We start from the raw sequence: 19,679 nt of genomic DNA on the forward strand, positions 1-19,679 counted from the left end.
TGCTCTGGCATGCTAGTAAAGAAAAGAGTTGAATATGTACATAGAAAGATAAAAATACATTTCAAATAGTACACATTTATGCAAATCCTAGGAAGGCAGAAGGAATTGAAGCAGAACTAAATATTCATTGCTGCTGCTCCTCCCCCTTCTTTTTTAAGATCAAGGAGCTGTGGCTTTCTACTCCACTCCACAGAATAAACAGTTTTAAATATACTGACATAGTTTTCTCTGCTTTAAAGGACAGCAGAAAAGCTGACAACCTCAGCAAGAAATCTTATTCTAGGAAAAAGCCTTGAGTGATGCCTTTTTCTAAATGTTTAATGTGGGACTAGATGCTCTTGAAGGTTTCTTCCAGCCCTGATGGATCTGTGACCTTGTGAAAAGAATCCTCTGAAGGAAAAAAGATAACAAATCCATTTGAACAGGATAATAAATAATCTCTACTCAATATATGATTGTGATATATGATTATTTGCTGGCTACCTATAAGAAGGTTTCCTTAAGAATAAGGAAACTACCTGAAAATTTCAAGCAGCTGAAAATAGTTAACCTTTAATTAAAAATCCCGTTGCCTAATTATAAAAGGAAGCACCTGATTTTTTCTTCACTTCTCCTGTAATGCTGTGAAAGGTGAGGATTTATCCTGTGAAGGGGAAAAAAAAACCTTTTAAAAAAAGGACATTCTGTGGGAGTTTAAGTGTAAATTGTCTGGCGTACTGATTTTTTTACTCCCTCCTTTTAATAGTTAGAAGCTTTTAGATGAACAGAATTATTGTTTCCCTGTCAACATATATTTCCTATTTTCTTTATACTTGAATGTTTTAGGGGCTTTATTTGCCAAGTGGTTTGTTAATTCCAGTAGATAAGAGGAATTTAATTCTACTTGCAAGATGAAAGCAAAATAGGGAAAGCCCATTTCCTATGCTGAAGCTTGTGAATACAAACTCTCAGGGTGTTTGGTTTGGGGTAATTGAGAACTCATGTGTTTTCTGTGCTGCACAGGACTCCAAAGTTTGTGCTTGATTTGGGAGGCTGTTATTCCTATGGGGCAGAAAATAAACTCTGCTCAGCCATAAAGTAAAGAAATGAAATGATTAATCTAAGGATTAGTGATTCTAAGTGATAATAACAATTTTTATTCTGAGCTGATCAGACTCTTCTAGAAGTTTTCTCCTTCTCTGCTGTGGGAGATGGAATTGTGAATCCAATCATGGCTGCATCCCCTTTTGCCTGCTGAGATTTCAATATGGGCTTCCTTGGTTAGGAGGGTGTCGGCTTTTTGGTCTGCAGATAAAAGCGTTTTCAAGAGAGTAGCAGTGGCACTTGGGAGATGCTGAACTTGGGAGGAAGCTCTGTCAGGTGTGTACCATGGTGCTTCTTGTGCTCAGGAATAACAAGTTGAGTAACATCTATTATTAGCATTTTAATTATTTAATTTATTATTATATATATTAATATAATATATATTAAATATAATATTAAATAATATAAAATAACATTATATTTTATATAAGATCAATTAATTTAATATTCTATATTAATTTAATATCAATTTAATATTCCCATTAGCAGGGTAACTGTAAGCAAACAGCCATTATTTGGTGGGCTGTGTAAATAGCTCAGGAGCTGTGGAAGTGGTGTCACAGCTGGATGCTTTGACTCAGCATTTTCCTGCAGACTAGAAGGCGACAGCATTTCCTTACAGATGGGTGACAGTGTGTTTTTCTGTTCATGTTTTCTGTTTTTCCTTTCTGAACCTGGCTATGGAGCTGGGATGGTGTTTTTTTAAGACCTGGGGGAAAGTAAAGCTATCTGGTTTTCAAGCAGGCCGATGCAAAGATGACAGGAGATCAGCAGAAAGCACTTTAGCTAGTTCTGTATGCAGTGGCTGTGGAGAAATAACATGCTAAACAAAAGGAAATGTGGCCAAACCTATTTCTGTGGAAGCTGTGTGTAATCATAGCGTGCACATAACACAACTAATATTCATGCATGCTGATAATCTGGCTAGAATTAATATAACTGGGTAAGTTAGCTAAAATGTCACCACTGTGAGTTAGTACTTCAAGCTGAATGTTTTTCACATCTAGGGGCTCAATTGATTTTTTTTTTTTTTTTTTTTACTTTGCAATACAGATTGTATAATATTACATTTCTTTTTTGTGGGTGTTGAAAGAGGAACCAACAGAGAGTAATTTAGCCAAGACAGCAGTCAGTATCTTGTGTGATTTTGAATTTGCTGTGCTGGATGTAAATAGTGGAGAATACCAGAGTCAGCAAAACATGCAACAAACAGGATATTTTTATGACGGGTTCCAGCAGGGGACAATATACTTGTTAATATATATTGGACTTGGGACAAAAGAAATCAGACAGGAACTTAGTAAAATGTGTAGAAATACCCCTTATCACCTAAAACTGGCATTTCTGCCACTTACCAGTGGATAATCAAATGAGTTATGCCTCAATATTTTTACGAGTTAGACCCTTTGGCAGAGGACTGTTCCTTCACAGGTATATCCCCAGCTGTGATGGGATAATAGTTATACTGGAAGGTATAAGTCAGCCTTAAAATTAAAATGTGTTGTTTTCCGTAAAACAAGCTGTTGAAGTGAAAAAATGGTCAGAAAAACATGCAGCTGCAGAAGGGCAGACAAACAGGATGATGAAAAGCAATGCCTGAGAGAGACAATTAGAGGAAGTGCTTTGTATCAACACCCGATGTCCTCCCCAGCCTCCTGTTAGCTTCTTTTAATAATTCTGAAGAAATCAGGGACAACTCAACATAAACAGGACCATCAAGTCTTCATGTGATTTTATTAGTTAAAGAATTGGCTAGAAGAAACAACTTTGCACCTGATTTTTAGCAAAAGGAAACCTGAAACAGGTAGCACAATTCATAGTAATTAGAATGTAGAAGGGATGTGATTACTAATGTGGAAACCAATCTGTGCTACCTCTGCTTGTTCCTGTTTGCTGCAATATATTGGTCTCTGGAGTTATTTCATGGGAGCAGCTGTCCAATAAGGTTTATTCACCTAAAGTTTTGTAATGCAGATTAGTACTGTTCCAACAAGACAACAGGAAATACGGGGCCAACTTTTGATGTCATTACTTTAAAATTGAAAACTTTTTTTTTTTCTTCTTTTCACCCAAACTACATGTCCATATACACCACCAAGAATTGAAGTACTGGCTGTGGTGTGATGAAATACCATGGAGCATGGCTTCAGAGTAAAATCACAGAGGAAGCTGAAGATTTCTGACCTAGTTGAAGATTGCAGGGAGGAGTTGGCTAAGACAACTTTTACAGGTCCCTTCTAACCCAAACTGTTTTAGGATAGTATAGAAAATGGAGATAAGGAGCCTGGAGTTCAGTTGGTCCTATTTTGTTATGTGTTTCTTGAAGTGAGTTCATCTCTCCTAATTTCAGTATTCTAAAATAAAAGTTAGTTGTACCTTTTAAGATTTTAGGGACATACTAATCAGTAGTAGATTCTGCAATGATTGGGACTCAGAAATAGGGACTGAAAGATTATTATCCATTGGGAAAAATATAGGCTTAGATGACTCTTTGAGGTTTTTTTCAAAGCTATTTTGAATCACATTAAAAAAAGAGGAATACCAGTGAAGAAATGGTGTAATAAAATGTAACCAAAATTATCTTTAAATAGACATATAAAATAAATGTGATGAAAAGAGTTAGACATTTATGAAATTCGTGGAAAATCAGTAAAGTGGTGACAGAAATGTGGTATTTCATGCTGTTGGCACAGTAGCTACATAAATTAATTACTCCTGAAGTGGTATGCTTTATGTACTGCATTATAGTGCAATATCAAATTAATTCCCTCTGGGATGATTGGTTGGTTGTGATTTACACAATTACTTGAGTACCTTCCAAATGCATAATTTCTGGGAAGATGGAGAGTTCCCAAGCACACTGCAGGAACAGACTGCCCCATCAGTGTGAAGTAGCATTTCTAATTCCTGTTTATGTGGGGTGATGGGATGAAGTAGGGTAAATGAGAGCATGATTTGTAATTAATACCTGATTCTAATGTTTAAAAACAACTCTCAAGTGCATGTTCCTTGAGGTGGGCTGGCAGGAGTCATAACTAAGGTCTCAGGGGCACCTGAAGGGTCTGGTTTTGGTACTCCTGATGGTAAGAGCTGTAGGAGGGCAGCAGTGCAGTGGGGACAGACCATCACCTTGAACCCACTGCTTTTGTGGGTCATTTAGGATATGGCACATGGATCAGTCTTGCTACACAGAAAATAAACTCTGTGTGCATTCCACAACAGTCTTGCTCAACTCCCCAGACTGATATTTAATGCTGCATAGATCTGCTAAATAATAGACTTCTGCATTTAAACCTGAGCATATTGGTGTAAATTTTTTGTGAAAAAATTTTTCATCAGTGTTTTTGCAGCTGTAATGACAGCAAGAAATCTAATTTTGCAGTCAAAAGCAAAACGGTGACAAAGTCCTGTACTTTATCTGAAGGATTGTTTGTAACTTTTTTCTGAACAATGGTTTTTTAAGAAAATGCCCTGGATGTGTCCCTTGGAGATTTTAGCCACCAATGCAAAATGCCACAATAAATTATTGCTATGAAAAGCTGGAGTGTGTGAATGAACCTTCTAGCACACTGGATACATTTCTGCTTTGCATAATGAACTTTAGTAGCTCAACTCCTTTCTCAGGAATGTTTCTTTCTCTAAAAAAAGAAAAAAAGTTTTGGAATTAACAGTATTGGTTAATAGACAACTTTGTGTGCTGGCCACATCCAAGCCAGGCTGTGCAATCAACAGGAAAGATAAGAAGGTCAAACAGGAAGAGCTGAGCTGGAGTCAGTTTTGAGCAGAGCTGAGGAAGGCAGGGACCTGCCTGCTCTTTACCAGCATGGTACAGTGGATCAGACCTGGAAAAGGTAGGGCAAGTCCTGGGCTCTGTGTCTACATCTCCCTCTTTTGCTTTACTTTAGGTACTTGTGGTCTGGTATTTGGCTATGTTACTGTCAATGTGTTGGAATTGCAGCCAGTTAAATGGGTAATTTCAGTAGTGTTCTGTTCTTTAGTTTGCCCATAATGAAATCACTGGAAAATATGTGTAAATGTGATCTGTCACAGTTATGAGAACCTGCTGGGATTTTCTGTGCTGCTCTGTTTCTCTCTTCTAGGTAGTGTGCTGTCAGCTGGGCTGTGATTCAGTAGCAACAGCTCCTGCTTTATTTCTCTGCATTATCTGCCACAGGCCAAGTTCTGTCACATCTAGCACTCAGAATGAAGTACTGAGATTCACAGATGCCTTTTATAGTTTTCTAACAGTGATCTGATTTTTATTTTAAAGCATCTCTAGAGTTTAAGCTTATTTTTAAGCAGTTATGAGATTGTGGATTTTTTTCTCCAATTTTCCATATCTAAACTTGGAAATTTATATGTATGGTGCTTTTAGAGCTGTGTTAAGGATGGAAAATATATTTCAGTGCTACTGAGATATAGAGAAAATTAATAATAGAGAGGGCTAAAGCTTTTAAAGGTATCTGTTGGCTCTCTGAAGCTTGCTAGGGCTGTTTTGTTTGTAGACCAGCTGGGAACAATGATACCTATTGCAACATTGTTTACTGAGAATTACTAACCAAACTCAAATTACTTCTGTGATAAAGGAGTCAATCTTCCATTTTTGGAAAGCACTCAGATTCCTAAGTTTGTGAACCCTGATTATAGGTTTGCTTACCTTTATGTGGAATACATAAAAATTGCTGCCTATACAGAACCTAATATGTTTTTTTTTTTCCTTACATTCATACCTGTGACTGAATTTCATAGAGATCAAATCTGTGATTTACTCTCTAAGGTAAAGGTTTGTAATGATCTTGGCTTTAAGATGTTTGTAGCCTAACACAGAAGATGTGAAATGTTAGCTGGAACTGGAAGGAAGGGATAAAATAACTACTCTAGCATCAGTTTGGGAAAATGACCTAGATTAACTTAATGTAGTACAGTTGCAAGAAATGTCCTTAGTAAGTCATTAGTACATTTTCTTGAGGCTCCTAGACGGAAGATGATGAATTTAAAAAAATTGTATTGCATGCAGGTGTTAGGCAGCTAGTTTGAATAAAGCCCATTTTTGTATACCAGGTCCTAGTCTCAGAAATATATCTTTAGAGGGAGAAAGAGAATCTGGCTCAGTGAGTGTTATTGGTTTTCTCCTTCAACACCCTTTAAATGGGAATGACTTGGTGTTCCTGTCATCCACAACACATCTTAAAAATAATAAAGGCAGGGGAGAAAAACAACCCTCAGCCTGCATGGAAAATCTCAAGCTATATGTTTTTCTTCTGATTAGCTGGGCTTGGAAAACACTGAGCAAAAAGGAAGCAACAACACACAGAAAGGGATGATAAAGGAATTATTCTGGTTAACTTCCAGAAGCAAAAATAGTGTCTCATTTCCCCCCGATGTCCAACAGCTGTTGGATACTGTCCCTTCCTGCCTGCTGTGACCTGAGACGGGACAGAGAAGGTGCAGTGGCATTCTGAGCCTCACAAGCCTGGACAGGGTGTGGGGCAGCACACAGAGGCTTGGACGCGTTCCCAGTGCCCAGGGAGACTGGGCCATGGGCAGGGAGGACACCGGAGCACCCAGGAGCACCCAAGGTGTTGAGCTGTCCAGCATCTGCTGCTCCTCCCTCTGCTGCCTCAGAAACCGAGCCTCCCCCTGAGCAGTGCGGACAGCCACATCTTGGCCGCGTGGCTTTTGAGTAGAGGTTGGTTCTGGGTTCAGAAGAAAAGGATGATTAGAAAGTTTTATGGCCAACATCCTGCACCAAATATGAATTTTTGGTGCAAAAATACCTCAAAAAGCATGAGAAAAATAGGGGTTTTTTCTAAATTATAAATAAAATGCGTAGTCAGCATGCATAGTCTACACATAAATGTAGATTGCAAGAACTAGTTAGAGATGACAAAATTTATATGGTGAGTGATCTTTACTCTAGAAGATGATCTTTGCTCTAGAAGATGTTTAGATCTCACTAAAGATATTTTCTTGAAGATCTTAATCTTGTATTTGTTGCTATCAACAAATGCTTAGTTGCTAATTTACCATTATACTTGCTAGCATCGTAGGTTTATGAAGAAATCTGTAATAATGAGAGGGACTCAAGCAGTGAGGTTTAGTAGTCTCTAAAGCTGTTTTATACTAGATGAATGTTTCTCTGCCATTTCATCTGCTTTCATTTGTGGTGGAACAATTTAATAATTGAGAAAGCATCAGCATAATAAATAGGATAATTATACTCTAGCTTTGCTTATGTGTCTTGGGGTACTTACATGATAGTTAAAGGCAAATGATAAAAGTAGAGGGATTTAATGTAAATTTCTATGAATTCTTTGTCGCTTGGGACCAAATTTGTGTCAGTTAGGATACATTTAGGTGCCAGGTAAACATTCAAAAGGGCCTAGGTAGACAAGGTCCTAGTTATGGGAAAGTTTACTATTTTGTTCTCAGTAGTTACACAAAGCCACATGGGTTGACGTTTGTTGGTAAGGCAAACAGTAAAAATGGAAAAGAAATCTGTAGGGGAGGACATGACTGCTAAAAATGTTTGAGGTTTGAGTTTTTCTTCTGTGCATCTTGGAAGAACCCAGAGAAAATATACATATGGACTTACCTGTTTTGCTCTTCTTTAAATCATTCTGATTTTTCCCCTTGGCTTATGCTCTATGAATGAATCTTCTTAAACAGATTATATCCATTTTGATTTGTTCAGATGTCCAACTTGCTCTTGTAGCACCAAGCTTTCCAAGTTCATTCACAGACCTGCATATATGTTACTCTTATCCACAGAAGCTGATGCAGAAGAGATGAAAAATTTTATCAATATCTCTTCTCCAATTCAGCTGAATTCTAATAATTCCAGTCAGAGTATGTTTTCTTCCTAAGTTTTGTGCAGGATGGTATTTTTGCTTGTGGATAGGAGCTTGTGGGAAAAAAAAATGAAAAATCTGAACGCTGAATTTCATTTCTGGGATTAAGAGTAATCCTGATCTAAAAATAACAACTGGCTTTGGATTCATAGAACAATGTAATTTAAACAACCTCTTTAGGAACCAAAGTATCATTACTACCAAAATATTTACATCATCATAATCAGGACACACTAATATTTACAAAATATAGGCAGAAAAGTATTTCATTTCTAAGTGTGAAAATCGGAATGCATTTCATGAAGTCCTGGTACAGTAATGAAAAGAATGGTGTTAGCTACTCTCATTACTTCAAGGAAAAGATCAGCTATATGAATGGAAAAACAGATCCCTGGCAAAGTGAGTTTGGCCTTGGCAGGCCTGTATTTTTAATCATTTATAACTAGGTCATCAAGTCTGATAGGTAGTTTTTCAGTGTCAACCAAATATGACAATTCAAATGTTCTTTTGAGAGAGAAGGGAAAAAAATTACTTGTGTTTGAGTTACCACCTCTGTTTTGTAGGTGCATATATGAATTTTTACACATAGCTTTATATAGAGAACTGTGATGCAGCACCAAAAGCATCTTTTGAAATTCAGCTTCAGCACTCTGATAGGTACTTTTGAATAAATGGCAAAATGGGACAATGAAAACATTAAAGCAAAGTCCAGCCTAGATTTCTTCATACTTCATTAACTTGTGGTAAATCTGGTTATGATTTAATTCTCTGAGCTGGTCATCCAACCTGTAATTATACCTCATTAATTTTCTATAATTGCATAACTTGCCTAGGTCTATATATAGTTCACTGTTTTTTCAAGAAGTGCTCATCTGGGGCAAAGGTTTCAATGACTGTAAAGGAGTAGGAAAGTTGTGCAGACAGATCCTGCCTTGTCCCAGGTACCTGCTTACCCTGGCAGGCTGCTGGCAGGTTGTGCTGCTCATGTTGGTGCTTGGTTTGCTCAAGGTTAAGGATCTGTGATGTGAAGCTTGGAGGGCAAGAAGTGTTGGAAGGCAGGGTTGTGAAGAAAAAAGCCAGAACCATGTGCTTTGGGACACCTCATTGCATGGTAGATGGAGAAGTGGGACATTTCTTGACCAGAGTAAAGGCAGATCATAAGTGGATCCTAGGTGACCAGGTACTAGTCTGAGGCTTTAGCAGAGTAGAAGAGCATCTTTCATCTACAGCTTCAGATTTAACCAATTTCTGTTGGAAAAAAAAATGAGATGAATTTTCCCAAAGACTGCAACCTTGGACACTCATCATGAATGTAGCTTGTTAATGGAGTATGGCTGGAGTAAACACAGAGGAATTCAGATTTAATCCAAATGACAGGCCTAAAGCAAAATCTATCCTTTGCCTTTATGAAATCATTTAGACACATGTGAAAGCCCACTGAGGAAAAGGGTGTAAATATCAGTGGGCATGTTCTGGCTCCTCGAGTCACATCCTTTGCAGATGCTTTGGCTGGTGGTCTGGCTGCATCTTCCTGACCCTCAAGTAGCTTGTGCCCAAGAAATGGCATTGTAGGATGCCTCGCCTCAGGGACTGCAGGGAAGCTTGCAGCCACTTGTGCTCTACTACCATTTCTATTCCTTCTTCCTGATCATGTCAAATAGAGTCTTGCTGCCAGACTCAGCCTCTAGCTTCAGTAGGGCTTCTTTTTTCTGCTCTGCTGCAAAGTAATACTTGGCTCTTTGGCTGCCTGTCTTCCTGCACAGTGGGTTCTGTGGAGGATTCATTCTTTAGCTGAATTTATATAAACCCTCTTTGTTGTTTGAATTCAGCATGCAGTACTTGTTCTGTTCTTGTCACCTTTAGAAAATGATGTTTTTCCCCTGCAATTCCTCTGTTGATGTGAATGATGTTATCCCTGGGAGGCTCTGCTTTATAGCTGGCCAAGAACAAATAATTAGCAGTGGGCACAAGTATATTTCACTTCAGGCCTTGGATTGTTGCTGTTAGCCAAGTCTGTTGCTTTGTTCCTAAAGCAATGATGCCACCTCATTGCAGGAGCTTTTTCTGGGATAAATTTGGGTGTTACACAACAGTTCCTCTTAAAAAAGCCTATAGCAAAATTCTTTAATCCATATTACAATTAAAAATAACTCCTGAAGGAGAGGCACAGCTCTTGAATGCGTTCATCTTTTCTGATGCTTTTTAAAAAAATGTCATTGATTTTTCTTTTTCCCTTTCAGGTTGTTGATAATGTTAATTGTGTCACTGTGAGGAACGTCAAATCATGGAGAGTTTGGCAGGCGGCACATCTATGCTCAGCACTAACACCATTGTCCCTGCTCTGGAGGGAGAGCAAGACAGGAATTTGGAGAGGGAAGGAGCAGAGCAGGAAATGTGCAGGTGTGACTGCAAACATGTGGAGAGCAATGCTGCCATCAGCACCCTCAGGGATGGAGCTGGGATGGACACACTGCAAGAACAAATGGGTAAGACCTCAAACAATACATCCTGGTGCCTCTGCTCCTGGCTTCTTGTGCTTGAATTATTGTGCTTTTTAAATGGTGCACAAGCTGAGAACTCTCATGAGTTTTTCACAGAATCACAGAACCCAGATGGGCTTCTTTTGGAATACAAAAAGCAGCTATGTTTCCTCCATAGAAATGCTGCATAGATTCAATCTACAGTGAAATTCACTTGGGGCAGGCAAATGGATTATCTTTTAGTAAGATAAGAGGAGATGAAAATTATCAGAACCCAAGAGCCAGGGTACTGACATATAAGTTCTTTTTCTAGCACTTTTTGTTATATCTGTAAGATTCAGAAGCCAAGTTTCTATTTTAATGTTTTTTAGTTCCTTTTTCATCAGAGGTGTACTACTGCCTTTGTGCAAAAGAAAATCTACTTTGTGGGGTAAAATCATACAAGTCAGAGGGACCTTTTGGGTAGAGGAGTGGAGGGACATAGGAAGGTGGCAATTACCAGGCTCTTAGTTTACAGTAGGCTCAAGAGTGTTCTTAATGTGAAAACACTTCAAAAAATCATGGACAAAAACCTGCTTAATTTAAAAGTATATGTCCTGTGACTTGTACAATATCTTTCTGTTCACAACTGCAACATTTCTGACATCAAAGACCAGGTACAAGCATCCCAGGGCAGTATAAAGGTTCTCTTTAGCTTTCCAAGAAGTATGCAAGACATTCCACCCAGCAGGAGTTAATATTAAGTTTTTTAACTGAATTATAGTACTTTAAAAACTTTAGACATCATAGAAATACAGTTTGAATAGCTCTTACCCTTTCACTTAAATTTAACAGCAAACTATTATTTGAAATTAAACTGATGAGTAATTCAAATGCTTGCTGATATCCATTTCTGTGACTTTTAGGAAAAGGCAAAGGCTGTTAATGTCTTGATAACTACCTTTCAAGAAAAGTTAGTTTTTAATATCAAAATAATAGTGATAATAGTTCACATATCAAAAACATATGCTAATTTATTGTTCTTGTCAACTATTAAATGATTTAAAAATAATAACATGTTGTCAAAGTTTTGACACCTTCTGTTTGTAATTGTGACTAAAACCAGAAAAAGCAGAACTACAGGTAAGTCTGGTCCCAGAGGATCTGGGGGACTTAATTAAGAACATTTCCTAAACGCACTCAGCTGGCTCTGTGGTGAGCTTATTATTGAATTTCTAGTTAAAAGCAAACATCATATAAACCATATTAAGAAAATAAACCCCAACCCCAAAGTTTCTGTCAAACACTCAACCAAGACCCTATAAAACTAAAGTGTTTGGGGATTTCAATTTATAGTTTGAGTATCTGATAGTAATAGGCCTTAAAGACCATGTTTTTAGTGCTTCCTTTCTTTGTGAGATGGGAAAACTCTTTTTATGTATCCTTATTTATTTGCATGACTTTGTTCATGTAACATTGATAGATACACTTGAGGGAAGATGCGAAAAGACTGAAATTACCATGCCCTGCTATATTACAGGGTTTATTTTAAAAGCAGAGCTTCATAGGGTAATGTCTTGGGATACATGAAAAATGCCTCAGAAATGTTCTAGAAAAAAACAGAAGATCTATTTCTCTTTTATTCCTAGAAATATGAAGACTTGAGAGAATGGAAATGGTTGTTTTATCAGCACAAAAACATATAATACCCCAAAGGAGGGGAAAAAATATGGGTTAAAAAAAAGGCAGATTACTCTTAATACAAAACATACCTTATTTGTGATATTTTCCTGAAACTTCACATCACTTGATTTTACAGTATCCCCTCACAAGTATTACATACATGTATAACAGATGAAGAGTTGTTTTTCTCCATGTATTAATTGGTACAAGGCATAGCAATTTATTCCACTGAAGCATCAGTGGGAGCCATTTTTAATATAGGTGTAAGGGAAGAGAAAATTAGGTCTGACCCTTGCTCTCTTCCAAATGAGAATTGCTTCCTGAGAACCTTTCTTTCTACCAATTCCCCATCTTGAAGTTTCACATCAAAATGAAGCAATAAAGATTTAAGTTCCCCCTCCAGTCCAGGAGGAAAGAAATATTCTGCAGATAATTTTTGTGGGGTTTGGGAATTATATAGCAGGAAGGGGAGAAAATAGTTATTCTGTCTTAGAAATTATCTGATGCATCAAATGCTTTGAAAGCAGGGGTATTTTGTTGGGGTTTTTTTTCAGAGTATTTTGTATACTTAGAAAATGCACATAACCATTCCTTTCATTTATCATAATAGAGTGTTCTCAAAGTGAAAAATGCATGAATGTCAGTTCAAGGACCCTTCCCAGTCAGGCAGAGAATTTTCCAACTGGTAAGGCATTTTTCTCCCATCCTATCTTTATGTGATAATGATTTTCTCACTGCTTACTTTTTATTTTTGAGATAACTCAACTATGTCAATATTTGCAGTCAGCAGTCTTGTAAGTTTTATAATGTATTTCATGGCAGCTGTGAAGTGACCAACTTATGCATAAGATTTGTTGAGGATTTCTCACAAAAAGACAGAGCAACTGCTATAAAAACCAGAAATAATTTATGTACTATATTATACTGGTTACAAAAAATATAAAGAGAAGCAAATAAAAAAGTTCATAGCTTATTTTACATATGCCTTTCAATCCTTCAAATGTCTTATCTTTTTAAGTTTGTGGCCTTTCCAAGTATTTTTTTATTGTTTTAATGCTATATTTTCAGTGAAGTGTCAATTGAGTGCAGTTTTTCAGTAAGTGGGTTCAGCAGGCTTCACCTCAGGAGGGCTCATGGCAGGCACTGTGAATTGAGGGTCTTGGCACATTGCCCTTCTTGTGCCATCAAAGCCAGCACTGAGCTGTTCCCTGCTGTCTGGCCTGACCTGACAAATCACTTCAGTGGCAGGCAGTCTTCCCCAGGCATATGGTTATTTCTACTCAAATTATTTGTGCTTTTTGTACCTGCTCGTCTTGCTGTGTACAGAATTTGGGTCTCACAGACTGCTTCTCACAGAAGCAGACTGGAGATGATAATGGGGTTTTAGATCATATTTCATCTCTGAGGCATTATTATAGGGGTTTTTTGACATAACTAGCTGTATTTCTGTTGTTTTAATTAAATGTAAGAATTATTTCATTAACTTTCTGTAAAAGTTAGATTGTGTCTACTATTATATATATATTCTACTTCAGAACCAATTTGGTTAAGTAAAATGAATGTGTATATGTTAAAGTCAGTCTTCTCTTGTGCCAGCATGTTTTATATTTTTATGTTTTCAGGTAAAATGAAATGTCTTTAGCAGTCAACACTTAAATGTCAACACTTTAGCAGTGATCTGAACAACATTCAGAGACTCTGTTTTGTGTTCTTTCTACTAAAAATTGACTATATGACCACAGCTTAAAGGGAGAGGACTTGTAATTCAGTAACACAGGTTTATATTTCTTAGATGCACTTCTTGACCTTAAAGTAATGAGTAATTTATGCAAGTCATGGTAAAACTGGAGACATGCATAGGAAGCCCTCTGAAAACAGAGCAAGATACAGCATATTAGACTAGAATGCGAAACTCAGAGGAGGTGGAATATTTTAGTATGCACAACAGTCCCATATTGCTGGGAGTGTGACCTATTTACATACTTTGCAGTTGGAATTCTTCCTGACTGGGTATTATTGGCTTATGTGTGCCCATCTGTGTGTCTGAAAATTTATGGTTTACTGCTATTGAGCTAAATTAACAAATTAATTTGGAATAAAAGCAGCTTTATCAAAGATCCTCTTTATGTGAGAGAAGCTGGCTGGAGCTGTAGTAAAAGCTTCTCATATCCTTAGCTGTAGTAAAAGCTTCTCATAAACAGATGCCAAGAGCTTGGGAATAGGTATCTAGCTGCTTTCAGATGTGCTGGGAAAATTATCTAAGTGAGCTTTTGGTTGGACCATTTAACTTGGTTGGTACTGTTCAACCAGCTTTGTTGAGAAACAGCTTTTACAATATTTGATTTATAAAAGCCTTCTGAAGCAGAGGGGGTGACATATCAGATGCTGTGAATTTAAAATTAGCATGAAGGGTTGTGACTGCTCAAGTATTTGTTGTTGTTCAAGTGGGTTTTTTTTGGTGATGGCAGTATCTGTTTGCTTTGATTTCTGATATGCATGGAATATTTGGAAATCTGAGCATGTTTCCAATGCCCAGAGCTGTCTAAATTGACAAATTACTAATCTACTTGCTTTTACCTTTTTTTTTTTTCCTTCTCCATCCATAAATATCAGTTGCCTCTCAAAATTGTTTCATGCTAGGCTCCTATGTGTACAGGATAACAAAAATGTAAAAGAAACATGCAATAGATCAGTGTACTGTGTGCCTGTCTCTGAAGCTGAAAATATGTCTTAATGTGTATTCTAAGGTTTTGAGGCTTTTTCTGGTTCTCCAAAGCCAATTCAAAAAGTTTGTAGTACTGAAAATGGATATCCTCCTGCAGATATCTCCTTGAAGTTAACAATGGTCAAAAGAGAGAGTGGATGTCCTGATCCCAGGCTCCAAAGACAGCTCAGAGGGCACCTCCGTCTTCTGGAAAATGACAGCAAGGAGGTGATGACTGTCTTCAGTGTAAGTCAATTGCTTGGAAAATGTTTGATTTATTCAGATACCCCCCCCCCCCCCCCCCCATGTCACTGAAATAATCTGCAAGGTATTTGGGTCCTATTTCCATCTACATGCTGGGTGTTTGAATTTGAGTACCAGTTTCCCATGGCCCAGAAACATTTAGGGGCTTTAGAAATATTGAATTATTGAAAAAGACTGGAACATCAAATTGATATAAAATAAATAAACTTACCGTAATAAGTAATTGAATGAGTTTATTTTAAAAATTTTCTGCTTTCATTTCCATCAAGGGAAATAATGGGGCTTTGATTTATTTTAATTTGCCCTTGGATTGACTCATCACTTTAGCTTCTAGACACCTGGAGTTATTTTGCATGCTAATTTCCTGGGAAGCTCACTGCTAAGCTAAAAAGGAAGTCTGAAAGAGAATAGCCTAAGCATTGGACTTCCTAGGGTTAAATGGTCATGACTTCAAATAGCATATGATTGTTGGCCAAATTTTATTACTCTTAAATTTTTTTTGTACATGGGAAACCTGTCCTCTACAACCAGGGAGGTTTACTTTCAATATAGGTTTGTCTCCTCCTTCGTCTTGAAAAAAAAAGATACCATTTAACCCCTGGTGTGTCTTTTTTTTGTCTGTGCCACAGGTTCCAGCCTCCTCCACTAGCAAACCAAACTAATGAAATCTTAATTAGTTATGGGTTTTGACTAATACAGACACATGTTTCTACACCACTTTCTTTTCATGTGTTGTGACCACCCTACAACTGGGCTGCTGACCTTGTGGCTGTGCAAGCAGTCTGCACTTCTGCTTCTCTGCTCTGGGCTGTGTTTAGAGGGAGAGGGAGGAAGGGAGATGGGATTGGGAGGCAAAGGAAAAGAGCAAACAAATGGACTAGATTAGAAACAGACTGGAAAAGGCTTTGAAGGAAATAAGACTGATAATGTTAAGTTTCGTTAGAATGTTGTTTTGATATTCAGCAGTGCATGAAGCCCCTGAGGCTGACATACTTTGGCATGTGTTGGCAATTTATTAATAGATTTCAGGCTCTCATTAATATGTAATCTGGTGTAGAAAGGTGCATGTAGAAGATCAAAGCAGTGATGAGACACGCCTGATGAAGAATTCTAGGTTGAACTTTTATATTTTAATGTGTTCAGATTCTGTGAATTAAAAATATGGATGTTCTACAAAATTAATTCAGAGATTTTTAAAATTGTGCTGTAACAGTCATAAAATCAGTGAATCAGCTCCATCTTACTCAGATTCTAGAAAAGGTTTGAGGGACAATTTCCTCCCTGCTACCTTGAGTTAGAATCAATTTCTTGATTAGTCCTTCAATTTTTTTGAAGTGTATTTCAATTTTAACATGATGGAAGCAAGGGTACAGTAGCATCATATCTGTTAGCTTTAAGTTTGATTTATTGTCTGAGATAGTGATTCAGATACTTGTCTCATAAATTACATAGTTCTCTGTATTTCCCTGAAAGGCAATAGCCAGCATCACTGGGGAGCCCTGCTTTTAAGCTACAAACTGGAGTGCAACCAGACTCTATATTACCCCTCTCTGTCTAGAATCCATCAAAATGTGGTTTTCTTTCACCTATTTGAAGGTTTATGTAGTTGTTCCTCTTAGCATTTCTGGAATAACTTAAAATTCATCATCACCACTTAAAATAATCTTTGCTTATCTTTGTAAAAAGTGTAATTTAATGCTATTCTAGCAATGTGGACCAGTACAAATGAGGATAAAAATATCTTACTGCATCTTTAAAAAAAGAAAAATTATACTTTAGTGTATTTTGTTTTACCCAAAAAATGGTAAACTTGGAAATTAATATTAATAAATAAAAACTTTATAAAGACTGACTATATGAGGAAGCAGGTTCAAAGTTGCATCAAAGGAGCTGCATTTTTGTGTGTGTACAGAGCTCTGAGAGTTTTAGTAGAAACTAAAAATTTACACTGATCAAGGGAGAAATTTCAAGTTAAAAAAACCTCCAAATTAGCTCCTTTCCACTATTTAATATTAATGCCCACACGTCTGGCAAAGGCAGTTCCTGTGCTGTAAACCACTCTGTGTGGAGGATATTCTTAGAAAGAACTACTATATGCTTGCCTATATAGACATATTTGACTATATGGTTATGCATGTGACTATACATAGACATTTCTGAACTAGACAAACCTTCAGTCCCACCCAGTGTAGTCTTTATTTCCTCTGTAAATTAACCTCACTGAAACTGTTGGTACAATTGCTAAGCAAGAGTTAGATTAAAATTTGGCTCCCTGTATGTTGTATGTGTATGTTAAAGAGCAGATAACTCTTACAGATAAAATTCTGGATTCTTATTTTTTGAATCTTAAGTATAATCTAGTGAGAAATTGTGCTTAAATCTGGTGTAATTGTAATTAAAGTATTTGTTTTGATTTTTAGGAGCTTTCTGCCAGACTCCTGTCTATTCACAGTGATCAAGATTTAATAGTGGTGACATTTAAGACTTTTGAAGAAATATGGAAGTTTCTAACCTACCACTCCCTGGGTAAAGTTGCTTCACTATACAATAGTTCAGCATGTTAATTTGTGTTCAATTGCACTCAATTTTGTGATTTATACATTGTGCATTAAGTAATAATAGAGTAGTCTCTAACTCTCTGAAAGTTTGTATTTTTGTGTAGTACTCTAAAATGGCAAACAAAACAAATTGGTTTTTCTTTTTCCTAGGTTTTATAAATCATTGCATGGAGAATTTATTCCTAGACCAGTCTTTCTGGCTATATTCCCAAGAGGAAGAAGATACGGGCATTGAAGTCTGTATAAATGAAAAATCATTAAATTTGATGTACAGAAGTCTGCTAGTACAGGAAGGTAAGAAAGACTGTACATGCTAAGGCTAGGTTCAGGGAAGAATCTTTATTTAAAATCCCCAAATCAGACATTAAGACCTATTCAAGTACTTAATGGAGGTGAAGTTTAAATTTACTCACTCCAAATGCACATTGTAAAGAGAAAAGAAAGGAGCAAACACAGATTAGGTTCAGTGAGATCATGAAGGGATTGAAGAAATTCATGTGCAGCTGGTGCATAAATGGATACAAAAGGATTAGGGAGTGATGTACATTCCAACTTGCTTAATATTATTGTAGGCTCTGAAGGATGTGCAGGAGAAGGATTATAAACAGTTACCAGTGCTTCCCCTAAATAGCATCACCTGCTGGTACTGCCAGAGACAGGATGTCAGGATAGGTGGTGATTTATTTCTGCAATAGGAATGTGCAGAATGGTAGCAGAGGGCTCTGAGCTTCATTAAGACATCATCTCTACTTTTTTCCCCCTAAGGAAAGACACACTAGACAGAAATGTATGAATATCTGACAATCAGCAAGAAAATTCTTGACAAAGATCAGATTTTCAATTTCTAAATTATTATTACTGATGCTCTTGAAGCCAGTTTTAGGGCTTATATGACACTAAAATATTACATAAAATGACATCTGCTCAACTGCTTTTATTTTAGGATCTTTTTTTGTTTTATATCCTGATAATACGATAAGAAAGATGATGGTTACAGACAAAGAAACAACTTCTTTTGAGACTGGGGTTTTTACTGAAGATGTGACAGCTGGATCTGTGGATAGCGACATGCCCATGTGGTCTAATGCTTCCCTGGAGCCTTTGGAGCCTTTCCATCAGTAGGTACCTGACTCTACCTACCTATTCCATACACATCTAATTCACATCTGCATGTCTGCCTTGGGATGCCTCTACCTGGGGCAGGGAAAAATAGCAAGACTTTCTCAGTTTGGTTTGTTTTCCTGAAGTAGCAGTACTTTTACTACTAATATTAATGAAACCACAAATGTGTCTGAAGTGTATGGGCAGTGCTGAAATTGAAAGCTAATTGTGGGAGGGACACATTTCAGTTTTCATATGTATTTTAAATATGACTGTCACAACATTAAGTGAAGTGTTCCATGTGCTAACTTCAATTTCTTTTTCTGCTTTCAGGTGGTTTCTTAAAGGGTATTCTAATCCCATTGATTTTTCTTATAAAAATGAATCTAAATCAATCAAAAAAGTTGGTAAGAAACTTCATTCAAACATCAACATTAGAATAACCCCAAATTTACTCTATGCTTCTGCTAGAACAGACTCTAAAAAGTTCAATAACTTTTTGTCCATTTTATTAGAGTGGGCACACAGCTTTCAAAATTAGTTTGCAGTAAAATTAGTGAGACTATATATTTGTCTAAGATTAAACTCCAAAGAGTCAAACTCTAAAGTCTTGTCTTTCTCCTTTTTCCTCCTAAATGCTACACAAGGTAGTACAGAGTGACTGGGTTGAGGATGCCTCAGAAAGTACACCAATGTAATTGTGGATCTTTGATATGTGTGCTGCTTTTTTTCATACTGCCAGAGAAATAAAACTTAGACAGATGGTGTGAGGTTAAAGAGCAAATATGGCTTATTTTCTTCCATGATTTCAGTTTTAATACTGTACTGAGTGGTATAGACCCACCTTTATCCCATAAGAATTATTTTAATTGGTTCAAAATTGGTTCAAGTGCTTTATTCTGGCCCAAGTTCAGAGCCCTTTATAAGAGGGAAAGTAAGGACTTAAAACATTTCTTTTGCTCCATTATGAATTATG

General features: G+C 37.0%; 1 protein-coding gene across 5 annotated transcripts in view; it reads left to right on the forward strand.

Annotated features, from left to right (window-relative positions):
• Window positions 1-1,190: 1,190 nt before the first annotated feature.
• SH3TC1 (SH3 domain and tetratricopeptide repeats 1) overlaps window positions 1,191-19,679 on the forward strand; it is a 31,968-nt gene continuing 13,479 nt past the window's right edge. For 3 of the 5 annotated variants that reach the window (XR_009418405.1, XR_009418404.1, XM_059471354.1), the window contains exons 1-8: window positions 1,191-1,359; window positions 10,175-10,420; window positions 12,687-12,761; window positions 14,899-15,026; window positions 17,465-17,570; window positions 17,753-17,896; window positions 18,546-18,720; window positions 19,037-19,110. Coding sequence is in view for 3 of the 5 variants with exons in the window: in XM_059471354.1 (XP_059327337.1) it covers window positions 10,219-10,420; window positions 12,687-12,761; window positions 14,899-15,026; window positions 17,465-17,570; window positions 17,753-17,896; window positions 18,546-18,720; window positions 19,037-19,110 (904 nt within the window). In the remaining 2 variants the exon portion in view is untranslated. Of the gene's footprint in view, window positions 1,360-4,805; window positions 4,935-10,174; window positions 10,421-12,686; window positions 12,762-14,898; window positions 15,027-17,464; window positions 17,571-17,752; window positions 17,897-18,545; window positions 18,725-19,036; window positions 19,111-19,679 lie in introns of those variants that run through there. The other 2 variants (XM_059471355.1, XM_059471356.1) reach the window with 2 other exon arrangements.

Source organism: Ammospiza nelsoni, chromosome 4, assembly GCF_027579445.1.
Source record: "Ammospiza nelsoni isolate bAmmNel1 chromosome 4, bAmmNel1.pri, whole genome shotgun sequence".
Taxonomy (NCBI): domain Eukaryota; kingdom Metazoa; phylum Chordata; class Aves; order Passeriformes; family Passerellidae; genus Ammospiza; species Ammospiza nelsoni.